Below are 15987 nucleotides of genomic sequence, written 5' to 3' on the forward strand. Positions count from 1 at the left end.
AGGCTAGCTCTCCAAGTGGATGGTTTGTTACACCTTGTAGGTCAGGCTAGCTCTCCAAGTGGATGGTTTGTTACACCTTGTAGGTCAGGCTAGCTCTCCAAGTGGATGGTTTGTTACACCTTGTAGGTCAGGCTAGCTCTCCAAGTGGATGGTTTGTTACACCTTGTAGGTCAGGCTAGCTCTCCAAGTGGATGGTTTGTTACACCTTGTAGGTCAGGCTAGCTCTCCAAGTGGATGGTTTGTTACACCTTGTAGGTCAGGCTAGCTCTCCAAGTGGATGGTTTGTTACACCTTGTAGGTCAGGCTAGCTCTCCAAGTGGATGGTTTGTTACACCTTGTAGGTCAGGCTAGCTCTCCAAGTGGATGGTTTGTTACACCTTGTAGGTCAGGCTAGCTCTCCAAGTGGATGGTTTGTTACACCTTGTAGGTCAGGCTAGCTCTCCAAGTGGATGGTTTGTTATACCTTGTAGGTCAGGCTAGCTCTCCAAGTGGATGGTTTGTTACACCTTGTAGGTCAGGCTAGCTCTCCAAGTGGATGGTTTGTTACACCTTGTAGGTCAGGCTAGCTCTCCAAGTGGATGGTTTGTTACACCTTGTAGGTCAGGCTAGCTCTCCAAGTGGATGGTTTGTTACACCTTGTAGGTCAGGCTAGCTCTCCAAGTGGATGGTTTGTTACACCTTGTAGGTCAGGCTAGCTCCCCAAGTGGATGGTTTGTTACACCTTGTAGGTCAGGCTAGCTCTCCAAGTGGATGGTTTGTTATACCTTGTAGGTCAGGCTAGCTCTCCAAGTGGATGGTTTGTTATACCTTGTAGGTCAGGCTAGCTCTCCAAGTGGATGGTTTGTTATACCTTGTAGGTCAGGCTAGCTCTCCAAGTGGATGGTTTGTTATACCTTGTATATACCTAATAATATTGGATTTTTTATACAGGTAATTGGCCTGGAAATGGTCATGTTTATTTGACCTATTCTTTCTTTTCTTTGTTATTTTTGCAATCTTTTCTCAACAGGTCCCCAGCCAACCCCTGTCACACAGGCACCCGGCCAGCCGACCCGTTGCACACGCACCCAGCCGATCCCTGTCGCAGTTGCACCCGGCCAGCCGACCCGTCGCACACGTGCCCAGCCGACCCGTCGCACACGTGCCCAGCCGACCCGTCTCACACGTGCCCAGCCGACCCGTCGCACACGTGCCCAGCCGACCCGTCGCACACGTGCCCAGCCGACCCGTCTCACAGGCGCCCAGCCGACCCGTCGCACAGGCGCCCAGCCGAGCCGTCGCACAGGCGCCCAGCCGACCCGTCGCACAGGCGCCCAGCCGACCCGTCGCACAGGCGCCCAGCCGACCCGTCGCACAGGCGCCCAGCCGACCCGTCGCACAGGCGCCCAGCCGACCCGTCGCACAGGCGCCCAGCCGACCCGTCGCACAGGCGCCCAGCCGAGCCGTCGCACAGGCGCCCAGCCGAGCCGTCGCACAGGCGCCCAGCCGAGCCGTCGCACAGGCACCCAGCCGACCCGAAGAAACGCTGTGAGATTAAAGTGGATCATTGATGAGGTAGCAGCAGTAGAGAAACACATGATGCCGTTCCTGGAAAGAGTAGCCGAGTTCCTGGAAAGAGGGACTGCCTCAAATGCCTCCAGTCAGAACCTGTGGCGCTCAAACACAGAAACTGGTTAGGCATTAAACTCTATGTACATAACAGAATCAAACGGAGACAGAGTACTGCAGGGAATTCAGGGGGCAGCAGCCCTGACCGGGACTCAAACTCAGGTCCAGAGACTGGCAACCCAACACCTTAGCCAAACAAAATGTTATTGTTCTTTGACTCAGTAATTGGTGCCTTCCGGGTGTGCTATAAAGTTCAGAAGTTATGGGCCAAGTTAGAAATCTGTCTGTCAGAAGTTTTACAATGTAAGTTTACTTTTAATCTGTCAATATGCATATTTCAAGACATGGAATGTCGGGGTGCTGTTAGATAACTAATGGGTTGGACAATATTATCTTCCTCACTTATATTGAATTAGATATTACTTAAATACTGCAAGTCAAATTATACTCCAACATTAAGAGAATGGAAGAATCAAACATTTTATTATTTAAATATTGAATACAATCTTTCTACAGACAGAAACAACATAAAATGGCCCCTTTTTTAAACTTGTTTTTCAACCCCTGAGAAACAGACAGTTACTGAAGCGTCCCTGGAGCAGTTTAGTGGTTCTGTGTCTTGCTCAAGGACACAACAGCAGGAGGATACCCAAAAGCCTACCAGAATTGTTCCATTCAGACTTGGGATTGAAAACAGTGACTTTCCAGTTGCAGGTCTGCTTCTAAGGACATGATCAATGAAATGTTACCTGGCTAAAACCATTTACTACAACTACTACATTAAACTGTTTTCCTTAGCTCGCTGACCAACCTAGTGTTGGGCTAAGGTTAGCAAAATTCACAGGTTTTTCAGAAATCCTGGTTGAAATATTCACAGAATCAGAAGGGATTAAGCATGAAATCCAGAATCCTTTATCCAGGATTTCCAGAATAGCTGTGAGTTTTGGGAAAGCTATCAGAATTTTGCAACCCCAGTTGGGCTTTATTAAAGTTACTATTAATGATCATCATCATCATTATTGATAGAGCTAAATACTGCTTCCTACATGGTCACTTTTATGATAGAATTGGGCAGGACTCAGTCATTTTGCCATTATAGAGATACCAATATATATATCATACATCCCAATTTAATGTCTGGTGTATGTCACATTACTCGACAACTTCATTTGGTGTCGAATTAGGGAGATAGCCTTACAATATGTGCCAATGTTACCCTAAATTGATTCGTTTTACTTTCCACAACAGACAGACTACTTTTGTGTGTTTTAGAATGGTTTGTTTTCTCGTGGATGCATTGTCATACACCTGAGAATAGTGGAAAAAGACATTGCCACAATCAAAACAAGGGCTTCATTCAAAAATGGAAATTCAAGACAGTTTATCGAAACATGATTAGTACCATTATTATAACACACAAATACAGTCTCATATCTCCAAAACATCTAGTTTATGTATGAAACCACTGTCATATAATGATCTGTCATGTATTAACTCAACTCTGTTACATTAATAGAGACAGAGCCTTCAGAAGGTATTCGCACCCCTTTACGTTTTTCCACATTTTGTGTTACAGCCTGAATTTAAAATAGATTCAATTGAGATTTGTCACTGACCTACACACAATATCTCATCATGTCAAAGTGGAATTCGTTTTTTAGTTTTTATTTTACAAATTAGATTAGATATTTCATTTTCAATAAATGTGCAAATATTTCTAAAAACATGTTTCCACTTTGTCATTATGGGGTATTGTGTGTAGATGGGTGGGGAAAAACATATTTAATCCAGGATGTTACACAACAAAATGTGGAATAAGTCAAGTGGTATAAATGCTTTCTGAAGGCATTTATACCACTTGACTTATTCCACAGAGAGACAGGAGTTAACATGTTTAGTGGTAGATGATACAGGTCTTAACTTTGACCAAAATGAATGAACCCTTTACAGAACACTTTCGACGACTTGATCACGGCTTTTACACACGCTGATGTAGTCTGTTTTGCTGGCTGGGATAGGGAGGTCCTCCTGACTGACGAGAGACGAACAGAGGTAGGGGCTGCCAGGGGTGCAGAGTGGGTCGATGTAAGACAACTCCCTCTCTCTCTCCTTCCCCTTCCTCCTCTCCGACGCCATGTCAATCTGGAGCTCAAGCTGCTTCCTAGGTCCCCCCGTCCCCATCTTGATTGACGGACGCCTGCTCCGGCTCTGAGACCTCCAGTAGCTATTGCTGTTGTAGGACGGGAGTCCCTCCTTTTTTAGGCGAAAACTCTTCTCTTTCTCCACAAGCATTAGGCCCTGGTCCTCTCCCCCCTCTGTGTCCCCCCTCTTCTCTCCTGGACCCTCGGCCCGCAAGCCTGGTGTAGATTGCGTGCTGTGTTGGTGGGTCATATTCTTCAGTTTCATCTTCTGACTCGTCAGCTGCTGTTGCACTTTGCTCTGCTGCCTGTGGGTGGCGCTGTGGCTGTAGTACACAGACCTGGGCACCGGCCTGGCCTTGAATGCCCTCCTCTCTTTGGCCACCAGGTTCTCCAGTTCCACTTCAATCCTCTGCTCCCTCTTCCTCCTCTCTCTCTCCAGGAAGCTGAACGGTCTCTGGGGTGAGCAGGAGGAGGCCCGTTGGTTGCCACCGCTGACCGAGACATACCGATAATTACTAAAGTTAACTCCGTGGTTACCGGGATTGTAACCGGGTCGCTGGCTGAGGCGGCAGCTGATGACATCGTAGAGCGGCAGGCGAGTGTGGGCGGGCGCCGGCGAGGCCCTGAACTTCATGCCGCACTCCCTCAGCTCGTCCAGCTCCCGGCGCAGCAGCAAGTTCTCCAGCTCCACCTCCGAACGCGTCCTGACCTTAATAACAATAATACATCAATATTACATTAGTTGTGTATAGTACTTTTAACCCAAACACCCAGAGGGACATTTGCTCAGCACGTCTGGCATACATATAGTGTATTTATGACACGCAGTACATTCCCTATGGAATGCTATGTTACATTATTAATTCAAGACTCTTTAGGGAACAATACAACTAAACAAAACCTCCTCACCTTCCTCCTCTTCTTCTCCTCCTCCCTCATCATCATCCTGAACGGCTTGGGGACGGTCACAGTCCCCCTGGAGTTATCAGGACCTCTATCCCCCCTATAGCTCTCTCCTCTGGTTCTCCTCCCTGTCTTGCTCAGGTTTCCTCCCTGGTTTCTGCCCTGGCTCTTGGGGCAGCAGCCTCTCAGCTGGAGCTGGATCTGGAGCTGGCTCCTAGATGGTGAAGTAGAGGATGGCTGCTTATGGGCGGTGGTGGTGGTGGTGGTCATACTCTCTGGACAGCAGGACTGACTGTCCCTGTGGGGGAACAATAGTAAAACAAAGCTTCAATTGCAACGTATATCTTCTAGTGAATGCTTTGATGCCTTGTTTCATTTTTTGATGTGATTGACCTTTGGCTCCAAGCACCCTTTCATGTATTTACGCAAGAGGATAAGAGTTGAGCACATTGATTATTTTTGAAAAAATAATTCATACAGTTAAAAACAATTTAATGTATAAAGTACCACAGAGGAAGTCACATTCTCTCTCTTTACCTGAGACTGTTCCTGAGGGGTTTGTCCTTCCTGCTCCAGGCCCTGGGGCTGTGGCTGTCATCTACAATCAGAAAGAGACAAAATAGTGAACTATTAAAAATGTGACCTTGATGGATGGATTGAGTGATTTTGTGTAGACCTACAATGCCTTCAGAAAGTATTCACGCCCCTTTACTTATTCCACATTTTGTTTGTGTAACAGCCTGAATTTAAAATTGAGTTCAGCTTTTTTTTGACACTGTTCTACACACAATACCCCATAATGTCAAAGTGGAATTATGTTTTTTTCACATTTTTTACTAATTCATTAAAATGAAAAGCAGAAATGTCTTGAGTCAATAAATATTCAACCCCTTTGTTATGGCATGCATAAATAAGTTCAGGAGTGCTTAACAATTCACATAAGTTCCATGGACTCACTGTCTGCGATGTGTGGGGTACTAATCATCTCTGTACCCCACACATACAGTTATCTGTAAGGTCCCACAGTCGAGCAGTGAATTTTAAACACAGATTCAACCACAAAGACCAGAGAAGTTTCCCAATGCCTCACAAAGAAGGGCACCTATTGGTAGATGGGTAAAAATTCAAAACCAGACATTGAATATCCTTTAAGCATGGTGAAGTTATTAATAACACTTTGGATGTTGTATCAATACACCCAGTCACTACAACGATACAGGTGTCCTTCCTAACTCAGTTGCCGGAGAGGATGGAAACCTCTCAGGGATTTCACCATGAGGCCAATGGTGACTTTAAAACAGTTACAGAGATGAATGGCTGTAATAGGAGATAACTGAGGATGGATCAACAGCATTGTAGTTACTCCACAATACTAACCTAATTGACAGAGTGAAAAGAAGGAAGCCTGTACAGAATAAAAAATATTCCAAAACATGCATCCTGTTTGCAACAAGTCTTATGTTTGGGGCAAATACAACACATATATTTTTTGCTCCATATTTTCAAGCCTAGTGGTGACTGCATTATGTTATGGGTATGCTTGTAATCATTAAGGATTGGAAGTTTTTCAGGATAAAAAAAAATAAATGAAATAAGCACAGGAAGATAAGCGCAGGAAAATCCTAGTGGAAAACCTGGTTCAGTCTGCTTTCCACCAGACACTGGGAGATGAATTCACCTTTCAGCAGGACAATAACCGAAAACACAACACCAAATCTACACTGGAGTTGCTTACCAAGAAGACATTATACAATCCAGGTGTGCAAAGTTCTTAGAGACTTACAGGTGTGACCGCTGGCAAAGGGGATTCTAACATGTATTGACTCAGGGGTGTGAATACTTATTTAAATGAGATACTGTATTTCTGTATTTAATTTCCAATAAATGTAAAAAGAAAATATTATAAAAACATGTTTTCACTTTGTCATTATGGGGTATTGTGTGTAGATGGGTGAAGATTTTTTTTATTTAATCAATTTTGAATTCAGGCTGTAACACAGCAAAATATGGAATGAGTCAAGGGATTTGAATGCTTTCTGAAGGCACTGTTTATACACAGTACATACATTTATTTTTTAAACGTGACCAGGATTTCACAATAAAGTCAGAAACTTACTGTATTTCCATTTAGTGAACGTTTTGCTGAATTATTTACAAAAATATTGACAACGGTAGGAGAAGATTAGCATATTATGTTACAGCAGGGGACATATTTATGACATGCTGTTTATGGCTCTTTTTCCCACTGACCTCTCTCTTCCAGCAGCAGTTCATAATGGTTATCCTCCTCTCCTCCGTCTCCACCAACACCGTCTCCTGATTGGTCAGACACGTCACTGGACGTCTCCTCGTGGAAGTTATTAAGCTCCTCGTCTGAAAGGATTCTCTGCAGTCGCCTCACTGGCATAGAGCCAGAGCTCTGGCTTTCCGACGCGACACTGAGAGATAGGAGAGATTGAGTACCATTTAAGATGAGCTTTCATTGTTGCTACCATGGAAAAAGTATCAAGCGCATCACGGTTAAAGCCCTCCTTATGATGTGAAACACTAAAATACCGTTTTCAAAAGCACAACAAAACAAACACTGATGTTTTTGTTCCCCCAAATACTACTCTGGACAAAAATATAAATGCAACAATTTCAAAGATTTTACTGAATAACAGTTCATATAAGGAAATCAGTCAAGTGAAATAAATTCATTAGGCGCTAATCTATGGATTTCACATGACTGGGCAGGGGCACAGCCATGGGTGGGCCTGGGAAGGCATAGCCCTCAGCTCATGAAACATGGAATCAACACATTACATGTTGCATTTATATTTTGGTTCAGTATAATAAACACTTCATTTTCCCCTGTCTTGTAAAAAGGTAGCACAAGGTTACATAGCCTACAACTACTTAACTAAAAACTAAATTCCATTTCAAAAGGTACAGTACTAAAAGCCATGATATCAGACCTGGGCTGGAGATCCTGTATGTCTCTGCCCTCTCTCTCCAAACACTTGTGCTCCTCATCGTCCTTCTTGTTGACCTTTGACCTTTTACAGATATACATCTTCTCCAGCTCAGCCATGTTCCTCAGATGGGTTCTCTGCAGCTGCTCCAGCCTCTGGTAGTAGTCCTGGTGGGGGAAGAGGAACACCCACATTTAGGACCAGGATTGAATCCGTTCGCCTGGTTATGCACCTTTTAAAGACAATGTCCCCACGGTCCCGGACACCACATTCATGGTAAACTCTGCATTTGTTGGCTCAATCTGAAATGACCTTCTATGTCAAAGCGCACACTGATTGGATAGAATCCCAACCTTTTGATTCAGACAATCTTTTGACCCTTTTCACACTACCAAGCCAAACCAAACCAAGCCAAACCAAGCCAAAATAACCAAACCAAGCCAAAATAACCAAGCCAAACCAAACCAAGCCAAAATAACCAAACCAAACCAAGCCAAAATAACCAAACCAAACCAAACCAAGCCAAACCAAGCCAAAATAACCAAACCAAGCCAAGCCAAACCAAAATAACCAAACCAAACCAAGCCAAACCAAGCCAAAATAACCAAGCCAAACCAAACCAAACCAAGCCAAACCAAGCCAAGCCAAGCCATAGTAGCTGGAACCGTGCTAGAAAGGATCAGGTAAAGATAAAAATTGCCAGGCCACAGCATTAAAGTTTGGGTTGCTTAAAAGATTGCAAAAACGGCAGCAAAGAATGGAAAATCATTTCACAATGCAAATCACATCGCTTCTTTTACACTACTGTAACATCTTTAGATTTCACTTTTTGGCTCAACAGGAGTTGACGATTTTGCAGCTGAAACAACCAGAGAAAGACAGAAAAAATGAATAGGTTAAATAAACATGACCATTTCCAGGCAAATTACCTGTATAAAAAATCCAATATTATTAGGTATATACAAGGTATAACAAACCATCCACTTGGAGAGCTAGCCTGACCTACAAGGTATAACAAACCATCCACTTGGAGAGCTAGCCTGACCTACAAGGTGTAACAAACCATCCACTTGGAGAGCTAGCCTGACCTACAAGGTGTAACAAACCATCCACTTGGAGAGCTAGCCTGACCTACAAGGTGTAACAAACCATCCACTTGGAGAGCTAGCCTGACCTACAAGGTGTAACAAACCATCCACTTGGAGAGCTAGCCTGACCTACAAGGTGTAACAAACCATCCACTTGGAGAGCTAGCCTGACCTACAAGGTGTAACAAACCATCCACTTGGAGAGCTAGCCTGACCTACAAGGTGTGACATTTGAGTTCATACCACAAACTATCTTCCAAAGACCTGTGCTGACGTAATCGGGTTGAGGACACAACTTAAACGGCATTGCTGACTGAATCCTCATCTTTTGTCCAGGTTTTGGTTCTTCAGCATTGGGGTTCAGAGGGCAGTATCTGACATGCTTCCATAGTGACTTTTGAATGTACAGACCTTGACAGTGCATGCAGTGGGTGTAATCTGGAGTGGATCCTGGCACTTTGGGATGGGAACAGGAGGCCATCTCTCCACTCCCACGTCTTGCTACCGCAACACTATGCACCCTCTGACATATCCTCTTAGCTGGATTATGAGACCCAGAGTCTGTTTGGATGTTCATGTCTTTGTTGCCGTCTGAAGGGCTGATCTCAGTCCCCGGGTTGTTTTCATCACATAAGTTAGACAAATCAGATGGTTCATTCAGCACACCACTAGAATGGCATGTTCTCTTTGCTGGTTTACGTGCCTCAGAGTCTTCTTTAGTGCAGGAGCTACTGTCTGAAGAGTTGCTGTCTGTAACTGAGATGTTTTCGTCACTCCAGTTACAGAAATTAGATGCTTTATTTGATTCCACATTACTAGAATCCTAAGGGGGAAACAAAAAGGAAAGATTAATGTAATATGAAAACTCACGGACAGCAGAGATCCCATTTTGGAACGTAGATATGTTCGTAGAGTTATCATGTTAAACAATGTACAGTGCATTCGGAAAGAGGGTGGCAGGGTAGCCTAGTGGTTAGAGCGTTGGGCTAGTAATCGAAAGTTCAAATCCCCGCGCTGACAAGGTACAAATCTGTCGTTCTGGCAGTTAACCCACTATTCCTAGGCCGTTATTGAAAATAAGAATTTGTTCTTAACTGACTTGCCTAGTTAAAAAAAAGGTTAAAAAAAAAATCTATAAATAAATTCTGACCCCTTGAATTTTTCCCCTTTTTTTAACATTACAGCCTTATTCTAAAATTTGTAAAATACTTTTTCCCCCTCATCAATCTACACACAATACCCCATAATGACAAAGCAAAAACAGGTTTAGAAATTTTAGCAAATGTATAAAAAAAAAGAAACATACCTTATTTACATAAGTATTCAGACCCTTTGCTATGAGACTCGAAATTGTCAGAGCAAAAACCAAGCCATGAGGTCGAAGGAATTGTCCGTAGAGCTCAGAGACAGGATTGCGTTGAGGCAGAGATCTGGGGAATGGTACCAAAACATTTCTGCAGCATTGAAGGTTCCCAAGAACACAGTGGCCTCCATCATTCTTAAATGGAAGAAGTTTGGAACCACTAAGACTCTTCCTAGAGCTGTCCGCCCGGCCAAACTGAGCAATCGGGGGAGAAGGGCCTTGGTCAGGGAGGTGACAAAGAACCCGATGGTCACTCTGACAGAGCTCCTCTGTGGAGATGGGAGAACCTTCCAGAAGGACAACCATCTCTACAGCACTCCACCAATCAGGTCTTTATGGTAGAGTGGCCAGACAGAAGCCACTCCTCAGTAAAAAGCACATGACAGCCACTTGGAGTTTGCCAAAAGACACCTAGACTCTCAGACCATGAGAAACAACATTTTCTGGTCTGATGAAACCAAGATTGAACTCTTTAGCCTGAATGCCAAGCGTCACATCTGGAGGAAACCTGGCACCATCCCTACGGTGACGCATGGTGGTGGCAGGGACTGGAAGACTAGTCAAGATTGAAGGAAAGATGAACAGAGCAAAGTACAGAGAGATCCTTGATGAAAACTTGGTCCAGAGCACTCAGGACCTCAGACTGGGACGAAGGTTCACCTTCCAACAGGACAACAACGCAGGAGTGGCTTCGGGACAAGTCTCTGAATGTCCTTGAGTTGCCCAGCCAGAGCCCGGAATTGAACATCTCAGGACAGACCTGAAAATAGCTGTACAGCGACGCTACCCATCCAATGCGACAGAGCTTGAGAGGATCTGCAGAGAAGAATGGGAGAAACTCCCCAAATACAGGTGTGCCAAGCTTGTAGCATCATCCCCAAGAAGACTCGAGGTTGTAAACGCTGCCAAAGGTGCTTCAACAAAGTACTGCGTAAAAGGACTGAATACTTGTGTATATGTGAATGTGCAAATTTATAAAAACCTGCTTTTGCTTTGTCATTATGGGGTATTGTGTATTGATTGATGAGGGGGGAAAAAACTATTTAATCCATTTTAGAATAAGGCTGTAACGTAACAAAATGTGGAAAAAGGGGTATGAATTCTTTACCAATGCACTGTACGTGGGCCATTCCGTGGGAATGAGACTCAGATTTTTCACATTAAAATGTACACTACATGACCAGAAGTATGTGGACACCTGCTCGTCAAACATCTCATTCCAAAATCCTGAGCATTAATATGGAGTTGGTCCCCCCCTTTTCTGCTATAACAGCCTCCACTCTTCTGGGAAGGCTTTCCACTAGATGTTGGAACATTGCCCGCAGGGACTTGCTTCCATTCAGCCACAAGAGCATGAGTGAGGTCGGGCACTGATATTGGGAGATTAGGCCTGGCTTGCAGTCGGCATTCCATTTCATCCAAAAGGTGTTTGATGGGGTTGAGGTCAGGGCTCTGTGCAGGCCAGTCAAGTTCTTCCACGCCAATCTCGACAAACCATTTCTGTATGGACTTCGCTTTGTGCACGGGGGTATTGTCATGTTGAAACAGGAAAGGGCCTTTCCCAAACTGTTTCCACAAAGTTGGAAGCACAGAATCGTCTAGAATGTCAATGTATGCTGTAGCATTAAGATTTCCCTTCTCTGGAACTAAGGGGCCTAGCCTGAACCATGAAAAACAGCCCCAGACCATTATTCTTCCTTCAGCAAACTTTACAGTTGGCACTATGCATTCGGACAGGTAGCGTTCTCCGGTCATCCGTCAAACCCAGATTTGTCCATCGGACTTCCAGATGGTGAGGCGTGATTCATCACTCCAGAGAACGTGTTTCCACTGCTCCAGAGTCCAATGGTGGCGAACTTTACACCACATGGTGATCTTAGGCTTGTGTGCAGCTGCTCGGCCGTGGAGACTCATTTAAATGAAGCTCCGACGAACAGTTAATTGTGCTGACGTTGCTTCCAGAGGCAGTTTGGAACTTGGTAGTGAGTGTTGCAACCGAGGACAGATGATTTTTAAGCTCTACGCGCTTCAGCACTTGGCGGTCCTGCTCTGTGAACTTGTGTGGCCTACCACTTCGCGGCTGAGCCGTTGTTACTCCTTGACGTTTCCACTTCACAATAACAGCACTTACAGTTGACCGGGCAGCTGTAGCAGGGCACAAATTTGACCAACTGACTTGTTGTAAATGTGGCATCCTATGACGGCGCCACGTTGAAAGTCACTAAGCTCTTCAGTAAGGCCATTCTACTGCCAATGTTTGTCTATGGAGATTGCATGGCAGTGTGCTCGATTTTACACACCTGTCAGCAACGGGTTTAGCTGAAATAGCCGAAGCCACTAATTTAAAGGGGTGTCCACATACTTTGTATATATAGTGCATGTCAAACAAAAAACAATGATTGCAAGGTTAAACAAACCATACAACTACTGTATGCACAAGGACAACCTTGAACAATTTCCACAGAATGTTTTACAAAAACACATTTACTGGAAGACCAGTACAGATAAAACGTTTGGTAACAGAATGACGGTTTGTGCCGTTGGTGCCGTCATTCTGATACCAGAATTTGCATCTACAAAAGTAGTCCTTGTGCATAGAGTTGTATGGTTTGTTTCACTTTGCAATCATTGATTTTTGTTTGACATACATTTAATGACTTTCTCCAACTTGACAGTATTTAGAAGTGTGCTGTTTTGGGTTCACCCAAGGAGTACTATAGACACACATTCTATTTGGTTGAGATTTTGCTTGGGATTTTGCTTGCAAATGTAATGTCCATAACGCTGGAATTGTCCATATACTTTATATTTAAAATGTACTTTAAAATGTATATATTCATGTTCATATTTTTTTTTTTGTATTCATTTTCTGTAAGGAAATTGCTTTCAAAATCTCATGTAATCACTTGGCTGTTTTCTCTACAATTAAATGCTGCCTTTTTGTGCTGTTCTACATGTTTACTAATACATTAAATTAAATATAATCTTACTTGTTCTGAAGAAGTGCTGGGACTCTGATGAACTTTACCATTTTCACTCTGAGCTGCAGAACATTCTGGATTTACTGCAGAGAGGAGCTGAGAGTCCCTGGTTGGTTCTGATACTCTGTAGTCCTCTCCATCAGGTTCTGTTTTGATCTGTTCAGTTGTGTTGGTGGGTTGAGAGTCTCTCTCTCTGTTCTCCAAGGTTTGGTCAAGATGTGAGGGCAGAGATGGGTCCTGTTCATAGTCACTTTTCACACAGGCAGGGATCAAGAGGTCTTTGGTATCAGGTTCCAGCCCTTGAGGCTGCTCTTCCTCTTGACTGGTCCTGAGGTCCTCCTGTTCCCCTTTAATCTGTGTGGGCTCTGGGTCCTCCTGCCCCAGACTGGGGCTACTCTCCTCCTCACAGTGCTGCTGCTCAGGGGGAACGGCCTCTTCGGAGACCGGAAGAGAGAGCTGCTGGGAGTCTGGAGGGAAGAAAAGGAAAACAAATCAAATCAGAGTTTATTCACGTACAGCAGGATACAGCAGGTGTAAACAGTACCGCGAAACGCCTGACTGCAAGCTCTTCCTTAACAATGCAGTTCAGAGGCTGGTGTGAGGTGCTATAGGAGCAATCAACGGAACTGAGTCCAACGTGGATTCTATATGATTAATACTGTTCCATTTATTCCATTCCAGCCATTACAATAAGCCCATCCTCCTAAAACTCCTCCCACCAGCCTCCTCTGATGCAGTTATACTGGTCATATAAAATGTAATACACGAGAATAAAAAAAAAGAAATGGGGGTGATAGGTTGAAGATACTGTATCCCTGGAAAAAGGATGTTTCTATCACCCTGCTGAGGCACATGACACACACACACACACACACACACACACACACACACACACACACACACACACACACACACACACACACACACACACACACACACACACACACACACACACACACGATGCTTGTTGTTCCCTCTGGCTAGTGATCTGTGTGATCTTCAGACCTGGGTTGAAATACTATGTGAAATAATTTCCATACTGAGTTAAACAGATGAGACTGAGTGGAGAGTTAGTACAGAACCCAGACTCACTGTGGCTAGAATAGAGATACTGTCAGGTCAATAAAAGGCTTTTAGATTTTAAAGATGTATACAGTCCTATAGACTCTCACAGCAGGGTTCACTCACATTGAACCCTAACCATTCCAATGTATTTAATAGAATAAAAAAACACCAAAATAAAAAAAACTATATTTATGGAAGTGGTGATTTTGCAAGGTTACTACAGGAAACATGCTTGTTTGGGTCCCCCGGGTGTGGAGACAGACGGGTTAATATACTGCAGTCTAACTGTGTGTGTGAATGACTAAATGAGAATAATTATTTTCCCACAGTAACTATTATTACAAACCTGCTCGATGTAACTTGATTTCCGGGTGGAAAACCAAATCCAACAGCCTCTGTAGACGTTTGTTCTCCTCCTTCGAACGGGAGATTTCTACCTGGTACTCGACTATCTTTTTTTTCAAAGACAGACGATATCTCCACAGCAGCCGCTATTAATCGCTGCGTAAGAAACGTATTCAACTCCATCTGTAATTTGGGAATTTTAGGGTCTGTAGAGCCACATGTCAACGAGGAAAATAAACCAACGATCTAGCTATTCACTTCCTGTTTTAGTTCTTCTTCGTCTTCTTCTTCTTCTTTGGGATTGGTTGTCGGATTGCATCCAACTTTAAGGTGCATACACCGCCATCTACTGTAGTGGTGTGTGACGCCATTCACGGCCTACCTACATTACATTCTTTGATACAATAATACAATATTGGGAAAAAGGGAAATTGCCACCCATTCCACTATTGAACCCTATCTAGTCCAACTCTAAACCAATGTGTTGAGAAGACATAACCCTAGCTCTCCCCCTGCAGCTGTTCTGCAGTACATCCTCGCAATCCCAAGTACTTCTCTACCACTGCCACCACAATCTCTATTTTCTGTGACTTTCAATTCATTTCTGCAGTACAATTGACAACCACCGCTATAAATGCTAAAAAGCCAACCTTACAAGCAAATTTTCTTCCCATCACGGTCTCTTGATCTCTGCCGATTCACAGGAATCCCCCCATGTTCCTCTACCACTCTCTTCCCTGCTTCAGCATAGACACTTCCTGTACTACTGTAACTAAGGCAACCTCAATCTGCCATTCTCTCACCAGACATCTCCCATCTCCAGCCCCATGATCACCCCCACAACTTTTCACATCATACAGGTTTCTCCGATCAAATAGCCTAACCCAAATAGAGCTCAATCAAATACAAAATGCACTGTCATGTTAACAAACAACATATCCTAAAAACAGGACAGGTCAATGTAAAATGGACAATATGGAATGGACAATCACAACCGTTGTCCAGGAGTTTCATCCCATTGTCATGATCAGTGGTTTCAAGTTTGTATCTGTACATTTTTGACAAGCTGATCATAGCGAAAAATAAAATACTTCTGCATTTCTCGCTGTGTAAACACATTGCAATAGGCTCCTAAAACTCCTGATAAAGTTGGGTAGCTGATATTCAGAGTTTAAATAGCCAAATGTATTAGCCACAGGAAACAGGACTAATAAAGCCAACGCAATGGCCTGTTTTACAAAACGGTGGGCCTACCACATCGAAGGGCATTCATAAAATTCCATTGCAGGCCGTCATGGTGGGCTACACCCCAGTAAGCACAAACCGACACATTTTGGACATCTTTTTTTGGTCCTGTCCGGACTTTTTGATGTTTTACAAATGATTGGCTTACCACATAGATGGGCATTCATAACATTACATTTTAGGCAACACTGTAGGCTACACCCCAGTAAGCACGGACCGACGTCGACACCTTCTGGATGTCTTTTTTTGGTGCTGTTCCCGGACCGGCCTTCAGTTCCGCGGACATTGGTTTTT

General features: G+C 43.9%; 1 protein-coding gene across 1 annotated transcript; it reads right to left on the reverse strand.

The window, feature by feature from the left end:
• Window positions 1–2069: 2069 nt before the first annotated feature.
• LOC106577331 (uncharacterized) lies at window positions 2070–15979 on the reverse strand. Its single transcript, XM_082972329.1, has 8 exons — window positions 15911–15979; window positions 14450–14594; window positions 13048–13505; window positions 7610–7773; window positions 6903–7090; window positions 5190–5250; window positions 4659–4950; window positions 2070–4458 (listed from the first exon to the last, which is right to left on the reverse strand). Exons 1-8 carry the CDS (start codon window positions 15977–15979, stop codon window positions 3553–3555), a joined length of 2283 nt encoding a protein of 760 aa, XP_082828455.1. The 3' UTR covers window positions 2070–3552.
• Window positions 15980–15987: the final 8 nt, after the last annotated feature.

Source organism: Salmo salar, unplaced genomic scaffold, assembly GCF_965601325.2.
Source record: "Salmo salar unplaced genomic scaffold, fSalSal1 ptg000648l, whole genome shotgun sequence".
Classification (NCBI taxonomy): Eukaryota; Metazoa; Chordata; class Actinopteri; order Salmoniformes; family Salmonidae; genus Salmo; species Salmo salar.

Excerpts from the sequence above, each read along its gene's own strand:
- LOC106577331 (XM_082972329.1), bottom strand. The coding sequence starts at position 15,979 with ATGTCCGCGGAACTGAAGGCCGGTCCGGGAACAGCACCAAAAAAAGAC. Across the intron at positions 13,506-14,449 it reads AATCAAGTTACATCGAGCAG|ACTCCCAGCAGCTCTCTCTT; the intron begins GTTTGTAATAAT and ends TCTTCCCTCCAG. Across the intron at positions 7,774-13,047 it reads CCAGCACTTCTTCAGAACAA|GACTACTACCAGAGGCTGGA; the intron begins GTAAGATTATAT and ends TTCCCCCACCAG.